At 38.3% G+C, this 17,093-nt stretch overlaps 1 protein-coding gene across 3 annotated transcripts in view; it reads right to left on the bottom strand.

The window, feature by feature from the left end:
* PARD3B (par-3 family cell polarity regulator beta) overlaps positions 1-17,093 on the bottom strand; it is a 383,490-nt gene that overhangs the window by 183,410 nt on the left and 182,987 nt on the right. For all 3 annotated transcript variants that reach the window (XM_084209781.1, XM_084209782.1, XM_084209783.1), the window contains 2 exons: positions 9,127-9,312; positions 3,002-3,172 (listed from right to left, as the gene is read on the bottom strand). In XM_084209781.1, coding sequence (XP_084065907.1) covers positions 3,002-3,172; positions 9,127-9,312 — 357 coding nt within the window. The remainder of the gene's footprint in view (positions 1-3,001; positions 3,173-9,126; positions 9,313-17,093) is intronic.

The following is a 17,093-nucleotide window of genomic DNA, read 5'->3' as shown; positions in this document are numbered from 1 at the left end:
CATTGTCAACACAAGAACATGGGCAATGCCAATGGTATTTTTCTGCCAGCCAGCTGGTTCCCTTCTCCCCGAGACTGAGTGCATATGTTCTGATGATCACACACTAGAACAGTTTTGCAAGTAAGGAGTTACACCAAACTCCCAAACGCAGGTCTTCTGGCTAGCAGCTAAACAAACTCCTGTCACACCTCTAGTCAGCTTTTCTTTTGAGACATTTCCTACCCCCACCCCCATACATGGTATAGTGCCTAATTTATTCTCCTGAGCAGTTGCTCAAAGGAAAAAAGTTGGGATAAAAAAAAAAATAAAAATCACAGTTTCTAAAGCTGGGACAGACCCAGAAAGACATTTCTGTAGTCATTATTCAGGGAAAACCAAAAACCCTCGCCAGGGAAATATTATGGCTAGTTTTCAAAGCAATCTCTATATGTTCTGTGATTTTATAAGTTTTTTTGAAGTGGGATCCAACTGGCTTCTATTTTTAAACTGCATGTTCATTATGTCAGCAAACGTTATACTAAACATACACATTTTAGAATTCCAAAGTCACATCTACAGAATAAATGCATGAATCTAACCCATGTTATTTTTAAAATTATGCAAGAGGCCTGATGCGTTGGCAACTGATTGCCTGCAAACCAAGCCATAAGGAAGGACAGCATGTTACACCTCTTTGCAACCTGTTTCTCAAGCTTAATAACAAAAATAAAATAACGTAACTTAATAAAATCGTAAAAAAATAGTGATAGAATAAATACAGTGAAAATAAGCATAATAAAATGGAAAAATTGAACCTCAGAACAGAAATCAGTGCTGGGATACTCATGGTGACAATACGGCTTCAAATTTAAGCTTAGTGGACAGGCGGAACGTGTAACATTCTCTTTTCCTCAGTGCAGAATCAGCCATTTGAAAAGGGTATTTTCAATCCCCATACAGAAACAGACACACCTCACACAGACAGTGACAGTTGTGTTTCCTCTTGAAACTGGAGTCTTTAGTTTACGTCGGCTTCCTTAGGTTGTAAAGTCCATGATTACTGCTTTTTTAAACTATCCACTGGAGACACAGTGGGATAAGGAGCCTTGAACTAACAGCAACAACAAATCTGCTTTTCCAGCTCTTTGATAAATGACACAATCAATATCCCAACAACTGATCAGTAACCAACCTAATTCGAGTATTCAGCTTATAAAACATAGCTGTCATGGAAGACCTCCATTAGTGTCCAGCCCAATAAAAACAATAATGCATTTCTAAACATATTCTCCTTCTGCCAAGCTGAGATGCAGTGCTTGGGTAACTGTTTTGGGGAAAGGGAAGAACGGGCACCAACCCATTTCTGCTGCAGTCTCCAGACTCAAATGGAATTACAATTGAACGCAAAGACTACCCTATAAAAATTAATTCCTGTCTAAAATGAATTTGATTCAATCAAGACCTCATTATGCATTCTTCAGAGGGCATGAGTCAAGACTATTTACCTCCTTCATACATCTGGATAATATTCAAAACTACACACTTAACTATAAAAAGCAGCCTCATACTTTTACTAGGTCAATCTGATGTTTGATTGGAAGCTTTTTAAAAAGAATTAGTTTCAGCTTTAGCAGGACTGAACTTTCTTTGAAGGTGAACTACCTTTCTTATATCCCAAAAGTGCACAATAAATATAACATATACTTCATAATTCTTCCTTACAGCAGGATGCTGTCACATGTAAAAGGAAAGCAAAAATGTGTTTTTCTCTAACATCTTCCAGAATTGCTAATGGATACTTTTCATATTTTCCTGGCACAATTGACATCATGAGGCTTTTCCAAAGTGTCCTCCCAACAAAGTAAGAGCGTAATATTTGGGAAGTAATATATTTCTAAATCCATTTCTCAATCAATAAATGATGCTAGTAAATTACGTGGAAAGTTATCAGAAAAATATTTAAGAGTCAATTAAATTAGAAGACACCTGCATCCTCTTCCTCCCTCTGGAATTTTATGCAAATACAGCCAGAAACATGATTGTTTTTAAAATGTTCCAGTAGTGCTCATTAAATAAGAAGCTTGAAATATCTTGGAATTCTACATAGAGATTTATTACAACCTTTTACACCCCAAATCTACTTGTAGGTAGATTTTAAAGAACTCTACAGGTATTTAAAACTTTAAAAAATATTTGTTCAAGGGTTAAAATTAAAACTGGGGTGAGTAGAAAAGGCAGACAGTATACATGTATCTATGTAAAGATGAGAAAAATGTGCATATGTGTATGCATGCATGAATGAAAGAGGGAGAAAGGGAGATCATAAAATCCATCTTTTCAAAATAAGAAGTGACAGGCAAACATCAATTTATATGATGTCTAGAAAACATAATAGTTAAAAATGTCTTTCTTTCCTTATTTTGTTGCCTTACTTAAATAGGTTTTATCTTAATCAACTCAGAAACCTATCCTGAAGAATTCTTCATCTGACCAGGAAAAGTAAAATATTTAATACCTTGAAGGTCAAGAGAAAGAAAAAAAAAAAAATAAAAGGCAAGATAAGTGCAGAGAAACACACTCAAAAAAATACATTAAGTACTAATGAAAAAGTAAGAGTAAAGCAAAATCCCAGTCACACTACGATATTCAGGTCTCTGATTATAACAACAAATGAAATCAGAATAATTTAAATTGCCTGTATCCCAGCAATTGCCTTGAGGAGGTAGCAGACAGTCAAAACTACATCAATATATTAATGCTAAATTAACTCTTTTGGAATCATATTTTCTTTTGTTCCAATACTTGTTCAATCAAAATAAGAAGCAACTTTTAGTCTAGTCTCAACAAGCACAGCAAGACCAGGAGATATCAACCAGAAACAATTTGCGAGTCCTCTCTCCAGGGGAGAATTAATTCTGCCAGGAGAAGCTCTCTGTGACCAAGACTTGAGCCATCATCTCCTACGTGCAAAACCACTGGGACTGGAACAACACTGATCTAACAAATGCATGTACTGCCTCACCTCTGTGTGCACCTCCAGCCTGCGGAGCACCACCAGCTGGATCCTGCCCCGAATGTTGCCCTCCATGGACATGGAGCGCCGGAGGGTTTCCATGGCCTCGTGGTTGGACTTGCCCAGGAGCGACTCCCCATTCACGGCAACCAGCTGATCGTTCACCCGCAACCGACCGTCCTGCAAGCGACAAACAAGGACAATCTCAAATACCCCACGAATTATTAAGCAGTGGTGCTCCATATGGGAAAGCACGATGCAGACAATCAGACATTGCTCCTATAACTTAAATAAAAGAATGGGCAGTGCCAGAAATAACTTTGTTGCCAGTAATTGGCAATTGTCTCCCTCTATTCACTACACTTTTGTAAAGAGTTCATACTGCAAATACAAATATAAGCATTCATGCACAGACTGTTGTTTTTCTTGCATTTGCAGTTTATTTTTATCAGTTAAAACAACTAAATAATTAAGAAAAAACCCAAACCAAACACGCAAAACCAAAATAATCCAAACCCCCCCCAAAAAACCAAAACAACTCACCCACCCCATCCTCAAAAAAAGGGAAAAGAAGCTTTTTGTTAGTTCAAAGGGCCCACAATATAACTATTAGTACCCACACTGCAACCACAAAGGAGTGCTACAATGTATTTTTCATGCATTATTATCTGCTATTAAGATCTGGCAAGAAATAGCTCAAAAAAATTTGTCTTACAATCTTATTGGTGTGTATCTTGTCACAATTCTCATGCCATCACATGGGCCAGCATCCTCAGTACAGAATGGTCACTAAAACTTAAGCATCCTTACTAATTAATGCTATCCCTATTTTACAACATCCAAAACTGCTGCCAATAACAAAATTAGGGTTGAGCCATATCAAGTAATCTATGCTCTGAAAAAGTAATTCAGCTTCATTTGCCAAGGTGACATTTGTGGGTGTAATAAAATTGTGGACACTGCTATTTTGTGATTTAGGAGTCCTATTGCTGTTGTCATTATGATCTGGGATTTATTTCTTTTCATAAAGCAGCATGCCACAGACATTTCTCTTTAACCAGAAAATAAGATCTATTTAATTGAGACAGAGGGATTTCTTTCAAAGCTTGTCAAGTTCACAATTACCAGGCTGGTATCAGACCTCAAACAAGGAGGAGAAGGAGTAAGAAACCAAAGATGTCTCACATAAGGTGGTAAAGAAACAATAACAGAGAAGATCCTGCACAGAAATACAGTGTTTAGTTGAGTCTGATTCACAGGATCAGCACAAACTCTTCATAAGGCACTCATCCAAATTGTTTACATATTTCATGCATCTGAGTAATACAAAATATATATATACTATCTGATTTCTGTTTTTTTCTGTAACTAAGATGTTCAATTCACTATTCTGCTACTGATGCCAAGTCTAAGTCATTTTTGAGTGAGTTACAGTAGCTGTGACACACCCAGCTTTATTAAGTGTTATTTTTGTTGGAACGGCATATCATTACTACAGCAGAGTACAGATATCCACAAAGCTGAAAAAAAACAATATATAAAAAAATCTAAAATTAACTGAGATGGACAAGAAGATGGAAAGAAATAATTAGGACATGAGTCACTCAAGAAGGAAAATTAAGAGAAATAAAACTTCTCTTGAGAGGGTGTGGGAATGGAGGATAGAAAATTGATAGCCATTTGGAAGATATACGGAAACCTCTCCCACCTCTCTGCTGAATATTTTATGCTAACTTAGATGTACATACAGCCAAAGTAAGTTAACCTCACTTTTTCTCTACATACAAATGATGCCATCATAAGAGATAAAGCTTAGGGAGACAAGGGTTAAAACTGCTGAACCAAAAATTTTATTATTTGCACATGCTGTAATTCCTCTGTGTCCAATCAAAATTTGCTGAAATGAATGGAGCTATTCAGAGCAACAGGAATTTGAGGAAAAAAAAACTTTATTTTTTGTAAATTTCTGTAAAACTTTGAAAATTTACAGGTCCTCATGTCCTCTCTCTATGGTCCTACAGTTTCTTGGATTACTGTTTTTCCTTTCTGGAAAATAACCATCATGTGTTAAGTATCTGTTAAAGTTTGTTTCTAAAGTCAATACAAATACAATGCCAAATGCATCCTGTCACGACTACATCAGTTAAGTATGCAACCGTCCTGAACACAGCACACATTTTAAAAATAATCACTGAGCCTCACAATGTTCTGTATTGACCCAATTTTTAATTTTCCTTGTAGTCAAGTATGAGACTTTATTTATATTTTAATTACACTACTTCTTAAAAGGCTTCTTTTGATACATCCTCCCTTTTTGCCCCTCTGTTATGTGCAGCATTTAAATGGAAAATTCAACTTGAATTTGACACTTCAATTGTGATAGGAGAAAAAAAATGTGCATCATTCATAAATATTGATCAACCACACTTTCTAAGTCACCTGTACAAGCCAGGCTGGAAGATAGCTGAAGCTGTTTTCACACAACAGGCAGAAGTTACTTCACAGAAAAACCTTTTGCCTTTTTAGAGACCAGGAAAAAAAAAATCCCCACATCTAAACAGTTTCCAAACACAGATTTTCACATCCCTTGTGTTATGGCCTGGTTTGGAAGCCTGAACTGCATGAAAATCTGCTTGGCTCAAAACAAGCTAAATGTTGTTTTAACACGTTTCTTCCTTCATCTCTGAGAGGTAGGTTTCTTTGTGGCTTTTGAACAGGAAAACAACATTTGGCATTTCAGCAGAACAGTTTTCAAATGCCATCTCTGGAACTGCGAGTGAGCTATTCTAATAGAAGCTGATGTTACTCTTCCCTCACTTTTCAAAAAATTGCTGGGTTTTTTAACAACTCACAGCAAGGGGCAGCATCCACCACCACATGGCTGCCATATTCTTCACCGTCATTCACAAGACTCCCACTATTTACAGTAGAGCAGGAAGATATAATGCCATGATCTTCAGGGACTTATCTTTTTAAACAAGGCACAATAAGCTATTCCCCTTATCACACCAATGACATTTCTGTCAGAAATGCCCTAATGGCAATTATTGGAATTATCCAATTTCCCATCCATTGCACACAACGAGCAATGTTTATTGCAGCACTCACAAGGACCAAGGACGTTTGAGCTACACCATTTTCATTTGAACAAATGCACACATAGAAAATATTACATTATTTCTTGTAATGGCACTGTTTCATTTCAGCTGCAGTGGATTGCAAGTACCTGATCCTCAGGAATGAAGTGTAAGTGAAAAGCCAAGCTGTCTTGAGGTGAACAAGGCTGAAATCCCTAAAGTTCGGGGGAATAACGATGCATTTAATTCAGTCAAATGATCGTTTTCTTCACATGAAAGGCTCTGCATAAGTAAAAATATCAAGTATTCCAGTGACCTCTATCTTAGGGATGTTAAAAAATAGATACTTCAAAATTACAAAAGAAGTTAAGAAGGGACAATGGTTCAATCAGCAAAAGCAACTGGTTTTATTCCTGTGAGATACAGTGTTAGAGTACAAACCTGGAACTTTTAAGGCATTTTTATTTTGTGTGATTTTGTAGACAGAGCATCAAAGAGGACTGACTCTTACTGCAGCAGGTGTGACGCTACATGCATTGACATTTTCTAAAACCTTTAGCTAGGACAAAAGAAAAATCATAAAAGATAAAATTAAATACTTAAGTTTTCCATTGTGATTTTTAAAATGTCCCCTACTACACTTTGCAATGCCACTGACACATTAGAGCTAGATTAATGTGTTAATATATATAAAAAAATTAAAAATATTAGGTTCTCGTCAGACCTTAGATCAAGCCAATAACAAGTAATGGTAACCAAAAAAGATAGTCTGCATCTCACAGTCTACTCTTCATTCTAAGAAACACATGGGTAAAAGAAATTTAATGTCTCAAAACCTTTATACAGCATTAGAAGGATTGAGCAATTGCTTCATCAGTGAAACAAATGTGTTGAAATTCTATGCATTACATTTATTCTTCTGAGGACAAGCAGTGACTATATAGACAAGGGGAGAAAGTTCATACTTCTATTAGCATGATACACCAATATTGAAAAAAAATTCAAATTCTAAATGCAGAAGTGATAAATAGTGAAAGAATTCTCATGTCAGTGGGATTAAGATTTCCGCCTGTGACAGTTTCCCAAGAAAACACTGTACACTGAAAAGCAAATGCACATATCTTAATCCATAATAATCCATTTCAGAAAATACCAATGAATAGCATGGGAAAAGGCTCTGGACAACTACCAGCTGGAAAGAAAGGCTTTTTATTTCAAAACTTGCTCCAAGAAGAGATTTAAAATAAGGACAAGAGGATGAATCTTTAAATATTTATGCACAAATACGGGCACACTTTTAAACTTGATATAAGAAATCTTATTAATTGTTAATACCCACTGATTAGGTTATGTTCTATGTAAAGGTCATTAGACAGAAGAAAGCCAGCTGTTCTCCATGCATTACCCAACAGTAGACTTAGAGTCTTAAAACACTGCCAAAATGACTGCATTCTGTGAGCACTTGCACACAGGACAGAGTCTCTCAGCAGTTCTGGTTGAAGCCAGAGCCTCAGCTACTGTCTCATTTGCTCTGGAGCCTACATTCAGATCCATTACCACAACACAGGTATAATTGCTGTAAGGGTTATAATGAGGTAGAATGGAGAACTGGTCACAGGACTAAAGGCCATCACAAGACAAAATAAACTCCCAGTCATGGTGTCTGTTTACTCAGGGGTGAGCATAGAAGTCCTGCTTTAGTAGTCTGCAAACATCTCAAACCAAAATTAACTGCTCTGGAATGAGCTGCTGTGGGGGAATCGAGAGTAGCAAACATACACAGAAGAGGTTCTCTTATGGGTCTGTGGTGTGACAAGTCAGGCAGCCAGCCCACTAATATGAAATATGGCTCCACAGCTTGGCTATTCAAAACAAAGAGTTTATCCATGGCAATGCACTGTCGCTGCAATTGGTGTGGACACAGAGCTGGGAAAACAAAGAGGGCAGCCTCATTTCCACAGTAAAATAACCTGTACTCTGCAGGAGACACGCACATGACTTGGGTTTAGCCAGCCCTAATTTGGCCAAATGTGTATTAACTCAGTTCTGGTGTAATCCAATCAGATGAAGATCTAAGCTTTGAAATAACTGTGAGACTAGGAAAGGTAAATAACAGAAGCAAGGAACTATTAAACATTCTTATGAAACCTAAAACCTTGATTATTGCTATTTGCTAGGTGCTGTAAATAGATGATCATTGAAATTTTAATGCTGTGAATTGTCTTACTCAGCAGGCTGATGTCAGTAGAGCAATTTACATAATGCTGAATTAAAAGGTATTTTTTACAGAAGAGAAAACTGCAAGGAATTGCTGAGATAAAAGACAAAAATTACATTATGGTTCCATAGGTGTTTAACATACAAGCTCTGAAAGATTAAGTAATTTGTTTCCAATTCAGAGAAGTTAGGTTTTCCAAGTTTTATCTGGGGCAAAAAAATGCAGTCAACAGATTTCCTAAAGATTAGACATAACTCAAATACTTTTTAATAATAAAATATACAACAGTCCTTGTACAGTGCTTAGAAGCAACAGAACAACTCATAATACTGTCATCTACTAATTTAATATTACCAATTCAATCCGCCTCAGGAATAACTGATAACTTCTGCACAACTGATGTCAAGCTCTGCCAAGACACATTAATACAGGAATAAAAATATTCTGAATAAAAAAAGAAGAAAATTATGAGAGTTTTTTATTTATAGGCACAGTTGTAGGTATCAACTTCTCTATCACTGAGCCAATCAAACTTTTCCTGTAGGCTGTGGGGAAGCTAGAAAGCATCCTCTACTTGTACCTATCCTTATCCTTCCTCCCCATTTCCTGCAGCATCCAAATGTTCCCTAAGGTTCACACCAATTCATTTTCACTTTGGCAGACTTTGTTGCTTTGCACACAACCCCAGAAACCATGAGACAAAATGTTATATTTGCAGCTCACCCAAAGGAATGAGTGACAAAGGTATTTATACCTAGAATGCTTCTCTTGCATTCAGCCCTCAGCATAGAAATGACAGTGTTCTAACACATTCAGCTCCTGATGTGCTTCTTCCATACCTTAAAAGCAGCACCTCCGTGAATAACTGATTTGATGAAAATCCCAAGATCAGCTCCTGTCTCCCGAGATTTGTTGCCTTTCAAGCTCACACCAAGTCCAGCAGAGCCAGAATCATTCAGAGGTATCTCAAAGGTCAGCTGCTCTGTGGTTTCTGGAGAAAAAATACTGCAGTTTGGCTCTCCTTTCTGTTGGAGAAAACAAGCATGAAAATAGGGGTGGTAAGTCAGCATGAGTAGTGTCCACAGAACTGTACAATAAGAAATTGTCCTCTTTTCCAGAAAATAGCTTGAAGAAACTGCTTTATAATCAACAGTGCATTTAGCTGACATTTTGTCACAAGATCTGGCTTAAAATGCTATTTTTAATGATACCTGGGAATATGCTTAAATAGAAGGTAAAATAGCTTAGTTCCACATGATATAAAACTAATGTTGCAGCAGAATGCAGAAAAGACGTTTATACACAGCTGCATTAAAAATGTAAGCCATAAAACTCTCAACATCCTTACATGCAGCTCACAAACTATAATGACAGTTATGCTGCTAAATCCCATTCCCCTTTGAAAATTGAGTTTCATCCTTAAAAAATTATCCTTCCCTGAAACCTGTCTGCAGAGCAAAGCTGGTGTAACAAAAGCAAAGGTGAAAATTGAAAGCACAGTAACTTATTCTGCACTAACTCCCTTAGTACATACTTTGATTCCATAGAGGTTTGATTGTTCCTTTTTCTTTCTGGTATAGGTTAATCCTAAGATTTTCTCTAGATTAGAGAGCTGTTTACAATACTGTCAAGTCAAGCATACACAGCTACAGAAGATCAGAAAGAACTTCCTTTTACTGTACACTGTATGTGCAGTTTTGTAGGGCTGTCTGTTGCTGGGGAGAGGAAAAGGAGGTGTGGTTGTCTTTTTAAAAGCAGGTTAGAATCATAAAATTATATAAAATCAATGTTTTGCCTGAAATATTTATATTGGCACACCTCAAAAATAAAACAAGGACAAGGAGACCTATTATGGAATGAAGTGTGAAGTGTTCATGGAAAGTGTTAGTGCAGAATGTTATGCAAGACATTCAATTTCATTCCGTTTGTCCTTTGCCATATAACTCTAAGACAATTAATAAGCTTTTGTTTCTTGACATTGGGACATTTTCTATTCTTTGAAACAGCAGTATTAAAGAATTAATAGGAAAAAAAAAACTATGAAAAGGAAGCACACAGACAATTACAAGTTGAAAGATGACTGACTGCTGCTTCCAAGGGTTTCAAATTCTTACATTAAATTATCAAGTAGAGGCCACATGCAAGCAGTGCAGTAGCTGGGCCACTTCTCTTCCCCAGTGAGAGATCACCTCCAGGACCTAAGCTGCAGCACAGACAGCATCAATGCAATTGTCAGCAAAGGTGACAGCAGGACGGATGTTTCCTCAGCAATTGAGTACACCTGTGCATTCAGCTATCATGCTGTCTGATCAACAAAAGTATGACCCCAGAACTAAGGGCAGAAATTAATATCCTGAAGAAACAGTAACACCTAAGTATACTTGCATTTATTTCAGATACCCTTTCACTGATTAGGAGCAATCACTGGCTAGAGAAGAATCACATCAGCCAGAAAACTGACTATCAAACTCAATCCCAATATGCACCATGTTTAAATTTTTCCTGGAATCTAACTACATGACATTAAAGTCAATACAGTTTGCCTAACTGCCAAATATAAAAATGACATAGCACCAATACTGACAACTGTCTTAATACTGGAGCATTCAGCTCCAGTACCAAAGTTACACATTTGTGCTTCTGTTTTTGTTCACCAGAAGTATAGAGTTCTCAACTACACACGTCTGTCACTTTTATTTCTTAGCTTTGGATATGGACATCCTGAACATAACCCCCCAAAACCTATAGATTTGTAACATGTGTGAGTAATACAGAATGATAACTTGTAAACACTCCTCTTCCTTCAGAAGAACCAGTGTAAGGAAAAAATCACTACTGGCCTTCTAACATAACCATTTTATGTTTAACTTTCTCAAGGTTTTAGAGAAAAGATTTTCTGCCAAATTTTTTGATTTTTTCAAGTTGCACATATTTTTGTCAATTGATTCTGAGCTCTTAGATCAGAAGTCTACTCAACTGGCACATCCTGTCAAGAATTGGACAGAAGCAATTCTTCTCAGGGTCTCAGACATGTGATGACTCCTGCCTTTAGGACAGGACTTGGTATTACTTTCCTAGGCAAGCAGTTCCCCTAGGCAAGCAATTCCTGTGTGTTTCTGCTCTCCTTCCACTTTAATCTGTGACATCTGCACTAGATTTGCCTCTTCTCTATGTCAATACTGTAGTTGTGTCTTTGCCCATATCCTGAGAAAGGCAGTGAGGGGGTTGTTAGTGCAGGACATAAAGCTCCCAATGCTCCTGCCTGTCTTAACCAGAGCAGTCACAAACTGCTTTATAGCACTACCTCAGTACAAACCAGGACTTCATAGAAAGTTGAATTTGGTCACCCAACAGAGCTGCTTAATGTTCTCCACTTCCCAGCTTCCTTTAACATAATTATGCTGTGCACCAGGGCTTGTTAAGTAACCTACCATATCACTCTATGCATGCCCAGATGTGTTCAGCAAAACTCCAGACAAGTACAGCAGTACAGCAAACTTTTGTCAGTATTTAATTGCCTATATTTTCCTTATTAAACTGGAATCTGTGACATTTGTCTACCATTTTCCTTGCTACAAAATTTCAATGAAATAGATCACTTACTCATATCAAAACATCAGTAAATTTAATGTAAGCTGCTTTTACCTATTACTGGAGAACATACTAATATTTTTTAAAGTCCTTCACAAGTTTCTTGTTCAACATAGTCCAATCATCGCAAAAATCTCTACTTTTCATTATTTATATTCAGCTTTATCCAAAGATCTAGCAAAAGCTGATTTTAAAATTATATTGAGCTTTGTCTAATAGTACTATCAAAGATTTGTTACCCATGATGGAGGCTGAAAGTCAATTCAAAGATTTCACATGGATGGGTAAGAGGAAAGGAGATGCATATCTACAAGTCAGTGATTAATTCACTGTAAGGAAAGTAAACTCTGTCTTGACTTCCTTAAAATTTTCCTCAGCTACTCATTGTACAGCATCTGATAGTAAATGCTTGGTAGTAAGTCTACAACACAAGACTATCTGGTGCAAATGCAAAATTGAAAATTTTATTTGTCAGAGAATGTGAGAAGCAGCAGAAAGGAGGAAAACCAGAGGAGAAAAAAAAGATGAACAAAACCTAGAAGCTTGATTTCATCCTATACTTTCTAAATGTTTTCAAATAATTATCCTGATCATAATGCTCTTCCCAAGCAATACCTTTTCACTGATGACAAAAAGAGCTCCAGCCATCCTTAAGTTAACAGCTCATCAATTAACTGCTTCATTTAGGCAACTAATTTAATGAATGATGGCCTCTGTTCCTAGAATATGCAGGTATGAATATTAAATGCTGACAGTGACTCACAGAGCTGGATTCCTACTGCTTCTATTTCCCTGACTTTGCTAAAACATTACCCCAAGACATTAATACTTCACAATATAGCAACCACCATCAGCTGAATTATGGTCTGGTAAAGGAAACCCTCTCCAATGCACTAAACCTTGAATTCTATTAGAAACACTTCTTTCCTCAAGATCATCCTAGAATCTGAACTCACTCAAACACAGAATGAATGAAATGAGCTGCAACACAAATATGTTTCTAGCCTGGAAAAAACTTACAGCTTTATGTTATAAATTACCCAGTCAACAACCACATAATGCATTTTCCATAATAAATGTATCATACCCCAGCAGTTTAGGAATTAAATGATAGTACAGCATTGAAGCTATTCCCTACAGCAGACACAGGAAAGTAACTCAATTGTAGCAGGATAAACAAGAAATCTTCACATAAATCCAAGTCCAGATAGCTAAGTGGTGATCCCACAGGATGGTTAGAGCTTTGAGATGGCCTGGCCTACAGACTCTCGGACTTTCACAGCCCCAGAGTGGTCAGTTTGGAAGGGAGACCAGCGGGTCATCAGGCCCAGTACCCCCGTACAAGCAGGTTCATCCTGCAGCACAATAGCACAGGACTGTGTCCAGGTGGTTCTTGAATATCTCCAGTGAGAAGGCTACACAACCCTGAGCTCCCTCAGCCTTTCCTCATAATAGAGATGCTCCAGTTCCTTGATCATCTTTGTTGCCATCCTCTGGACTGGCTCCAGGAGCTCCATGTCTCTCTTGTGCTGAGGAGCCCAGAACTGGACACAGCACTCCAGATGTGCCTCACCAGGGCTGAGCAGTGGGGCAGGATTGCCTCCTGTGACCTGCTGGCAATGCTCTTCCTAATGCACCCCAGGATCCCACTGGCCTTCTTGGCCACAGGGGCTCACTGATGGCTCAGGAACAGCTCATTGTCCACCAGGACCCCCAGGTCCTTTCCCACAGAGCTGCTCCAGCAGGCAATTCCCAGCCTGTGCTGGTGTGTGTGGCTGTTCCTCCCCAGATGTGGGACCCTGCACTCACCTTTGTTAAATTTCAGAAAGCTCCTCCCTGCCCATCACTCCACCCTGTCAGGGTCCTTCTGAAGGGCTGCACAGAACTCAGGGGGATCAGCCACTCCTCCCAGTGAACCTGCTGAGGCAGCATCTGCCCCTTCATCCAAGTCACTGATGAATAATGGGCCCAGTATTGAACCTTGGGGGACACCAAGGCATCCAACAAGACCCTGTGCCACTGTTCAGCCAGTTCTCAATACTGTTCACTCTCTGTCCACTCACCCAGTCCACCCTTCCTGAGGCAGCCTGTGAGGATGTGGTGAGAGACAGTGCTGACAGCCTTGCTGAAGTCGAGGTAGACAGTGTCCCTCATCCATCCAGGTACTTGTTTCATTGCAAGAGGCAATCAGGTTAGTCATGCATGATTTACCATTAGTGAATCCATGCTGGCTACTCCTGATTACCTTCTTGTCATCATGTAAACAGAGTTCCCTGAGTCCTCCTTCTCGCCCTTTCTGAAGACTGGCGTGATATTTGTTTTCTTCCAGTCCTTGGGCACCACTCCTGATCGCCATGACCTTTCAAGGATGATTGTGAATGGCCTCCATAGCCCTCTCAGCACTCGTGGATGCATCGCATCAGGGTCTATGGACTTTTGGATGTCAGGTTTGCCTAGATGTTCTCTAACCCAATCCTTTTTGACCAAGGGAAATTCTTCCCAACTTTCCTTTACCCTTGTCTCCCAGGTCAGAGAATCCCAAGGGCTGGCCTTGTCAATGAAGACTGATGCGAAAAAGGTGTTTGATAAATCTGCCTTCTCTGCATGCTCTGTTACCAGGTCCCTGTTATGTTTAGTAATGCCCTCACATTATCCTTGTTTTTCCTTTTGTTATTGATGTATTTAAGAAACCCTTCTTGTTGTCCTTGACATTCTTGGCCAGATTTAATTCCAGATGGGCTGTGGCCTTCCTTATCTTGTTTTTAGTTACTCTAACAACCCCTCAATATTCATTCCAAGTGATCTGACCCTGTTTCCATCTCCTGTGTATTTCCTGCTTAGGCTTGAGTAACGACAGGAGTTCTCTATTCATCCATGCAGGTTTCTTGTTCCCTTTGCCCAATTTCTTGCTCCTATCTTTCCTTTAAGAGGGGTACCTTGAGAGAGGAATACTCTAAAGTATTAATAAAATTTACTCAGCAGAGACACAGGTTGAAGTTAAAAACAAAACAAAACAAACACCCACAACCACAAAACTCCAACACAAAACTGAAAAACAACCCAATACTTCAAGAGCCAGTCTCCACTGTTTATTTTGTCCTTGCTAGGCAGGTCCTTCCTTCAGCTTTGCTAAATCTTAGCTGTCAGTTTTCAATGGTTTCTACAGCTGCAACAAGCTCTAAACAGTCTCCTCCTGATAATCACATCTCTGCAGCCTAGTTTGTTCTCTAATATTTATAGTGGTCTGCCAGCCACAGCTCGTGCTCAAAGCTCTCTCCTGGTTGCACCATTCAGCACACTAGGCAGCTCCCCACCTCTCTCAATTGCCTGGGGAAGACAAAGACCTCCTCTCTCTTTCCTGAACCAGAAGGCAACAGACAAAAGTTGCCTAAGAGGAAATCTTTTCACTTGCTGTCGAGATTTGGTGGTTAAACAGAACAGAGCAAACAACTAAACAGGTACTATCCCTCTCAAGGGAAATCAGGACAGGACTGGTTTAATCTACTGATAAACCTTCATGCAACTTCAGTAAAATCTATTCTGACATTTACCAAATCACCAGAAATCAGACAGAAAAGTTCAGAGTAGAGTTTATATGAAAGTGAGAGAACAGAGTTTTCTAGACATGAAAGTAGAAAGCCCTAATAACACACTACTCTAAATAATATTCAGCAATGCAGACTGAAAACCTGTATCTAAGGGTCTCATGATACATTTAATTAATCTCCTGCCAATGCTTTTAATTTTTAGAAGCACAGATATCTATACCTCAGATATCTGATTTCTTAATTAAAATATTACAATAAAGGATTATTAAAAATAATCTAAAATTTTATTGGTCTCAAAAATAAGTTCTCAGTACTTTAAAGACCACAGAGAATATACTTTAGCTTTCTCCTTCTCCCACAATACACAACTGCTAAGTCACCAGAGCAGTACAATCAGAACTATAACCTTTGAGAAAAGTACTGTGCATTTTATTCTTCCACTTTCTACTAGTCCACGGTTATATCTACACAATATTGTGTCAGTCCTCTGTCTACCATGGGACACCACTTTCAATTAGTCCTTTTATTTAATCTTGCAATATTTGTTCTCATTGACCACAGCACTTTTAATCTGTGGATTTGTGATAACCTAATGCTAATCTCTCACTGAAAAGGTTGCCTTATATATCCTTATTGTGTTTTTTGCCAAAAGAGAAGCTTACAAAAAAAATCAGCTCTCACTCAGGCAGGAAGGAAATAGCATTTGTTTGACTCAACAAGAGACCTTTCAGTACCTGTCTGGTGCCCTTGACCTGCACACTAATATGGCCTCTCAATATGCTGACTGCCCCTTGCCTGGCTGCTCATTTCTGATAAGAGATGTCAACTCCCTGGGGCGCCATTCAGAGCTGACAGCAAAAGGCAAAAGACCCAGGAGGGTTATTTTCAAAGGTTTATAAAGGAAATAAGACATTTGCATCCTTTTGCAATGACTTTTTGATAAAAATATTTACATTGTGGCACCACATAACTATTATTGGCAGAAAAGCGTGAAAAGAAGATACTCCCTATTTGCATCATGCTCCACGTTCTTTCCAAGCACTTAGCCACAATTAAGAAATACTTTGCTGACAGGTCAGTCATCCACTCACAGACAAAATCTGCACTATATTTTCCAATAGACATATTGTAACACTCTAAAAAGTAATACTCAAAGGTAATACACTGTTGTAATCTTGTCACAATCTAGTAAATACCTGAAATCATTGCTGCATGTATTCATCCTTAGCATTTCTGACATTTATATTGGCTTCTTTAAAATTATCTGTATTTCACACTACAATAAAAACTAAACGGCCACTAATGGCACACCCTGCTAAGACAAGAAAGGCAGTAGCAAATCCATGGAGATATATGGTAGCGTGCTTGGATAATTTTAATGTTAACACAGTACAATACAAATTTGTGTCATGTTAGATAGAATGTGTCTGGTTTGAATTATGTAGACTATCTGGAATTATAGCTTCAAAAACTGACAAAACTAGACTCAGCTCTTCATCCAAGGCAGATACAGTGCATTTCAGAAATGGAGATTCCTCAGTTTGCTAGACTTGCCTATTTAAGAATCCACCAAGGAAATGGCTGGCCCTTGCAAAAGGTTTGCATTTGTTATTTGGTGTGCACTGCTCCTCAACATGAAAAAAATGCCGCTTCACTTAACCTTTTAA

This window comes from Fringilla coelebs (assembly GCF_963513975.1).
Source record: "Fringilla coelebs genome assembly, chromosome: 7".
Taxonomy (NCBI): domain Eukaryota; kingdom Metazoa; phylum Chordata; class Aves; order Passeriformes; family Fringillidae; genus Fringilla; species Fringilla coelebs.
Note: the sequence above shows the minus strand (reverse complement) of the source record. Positions and strands in the feature narration are given on the sequence as shown.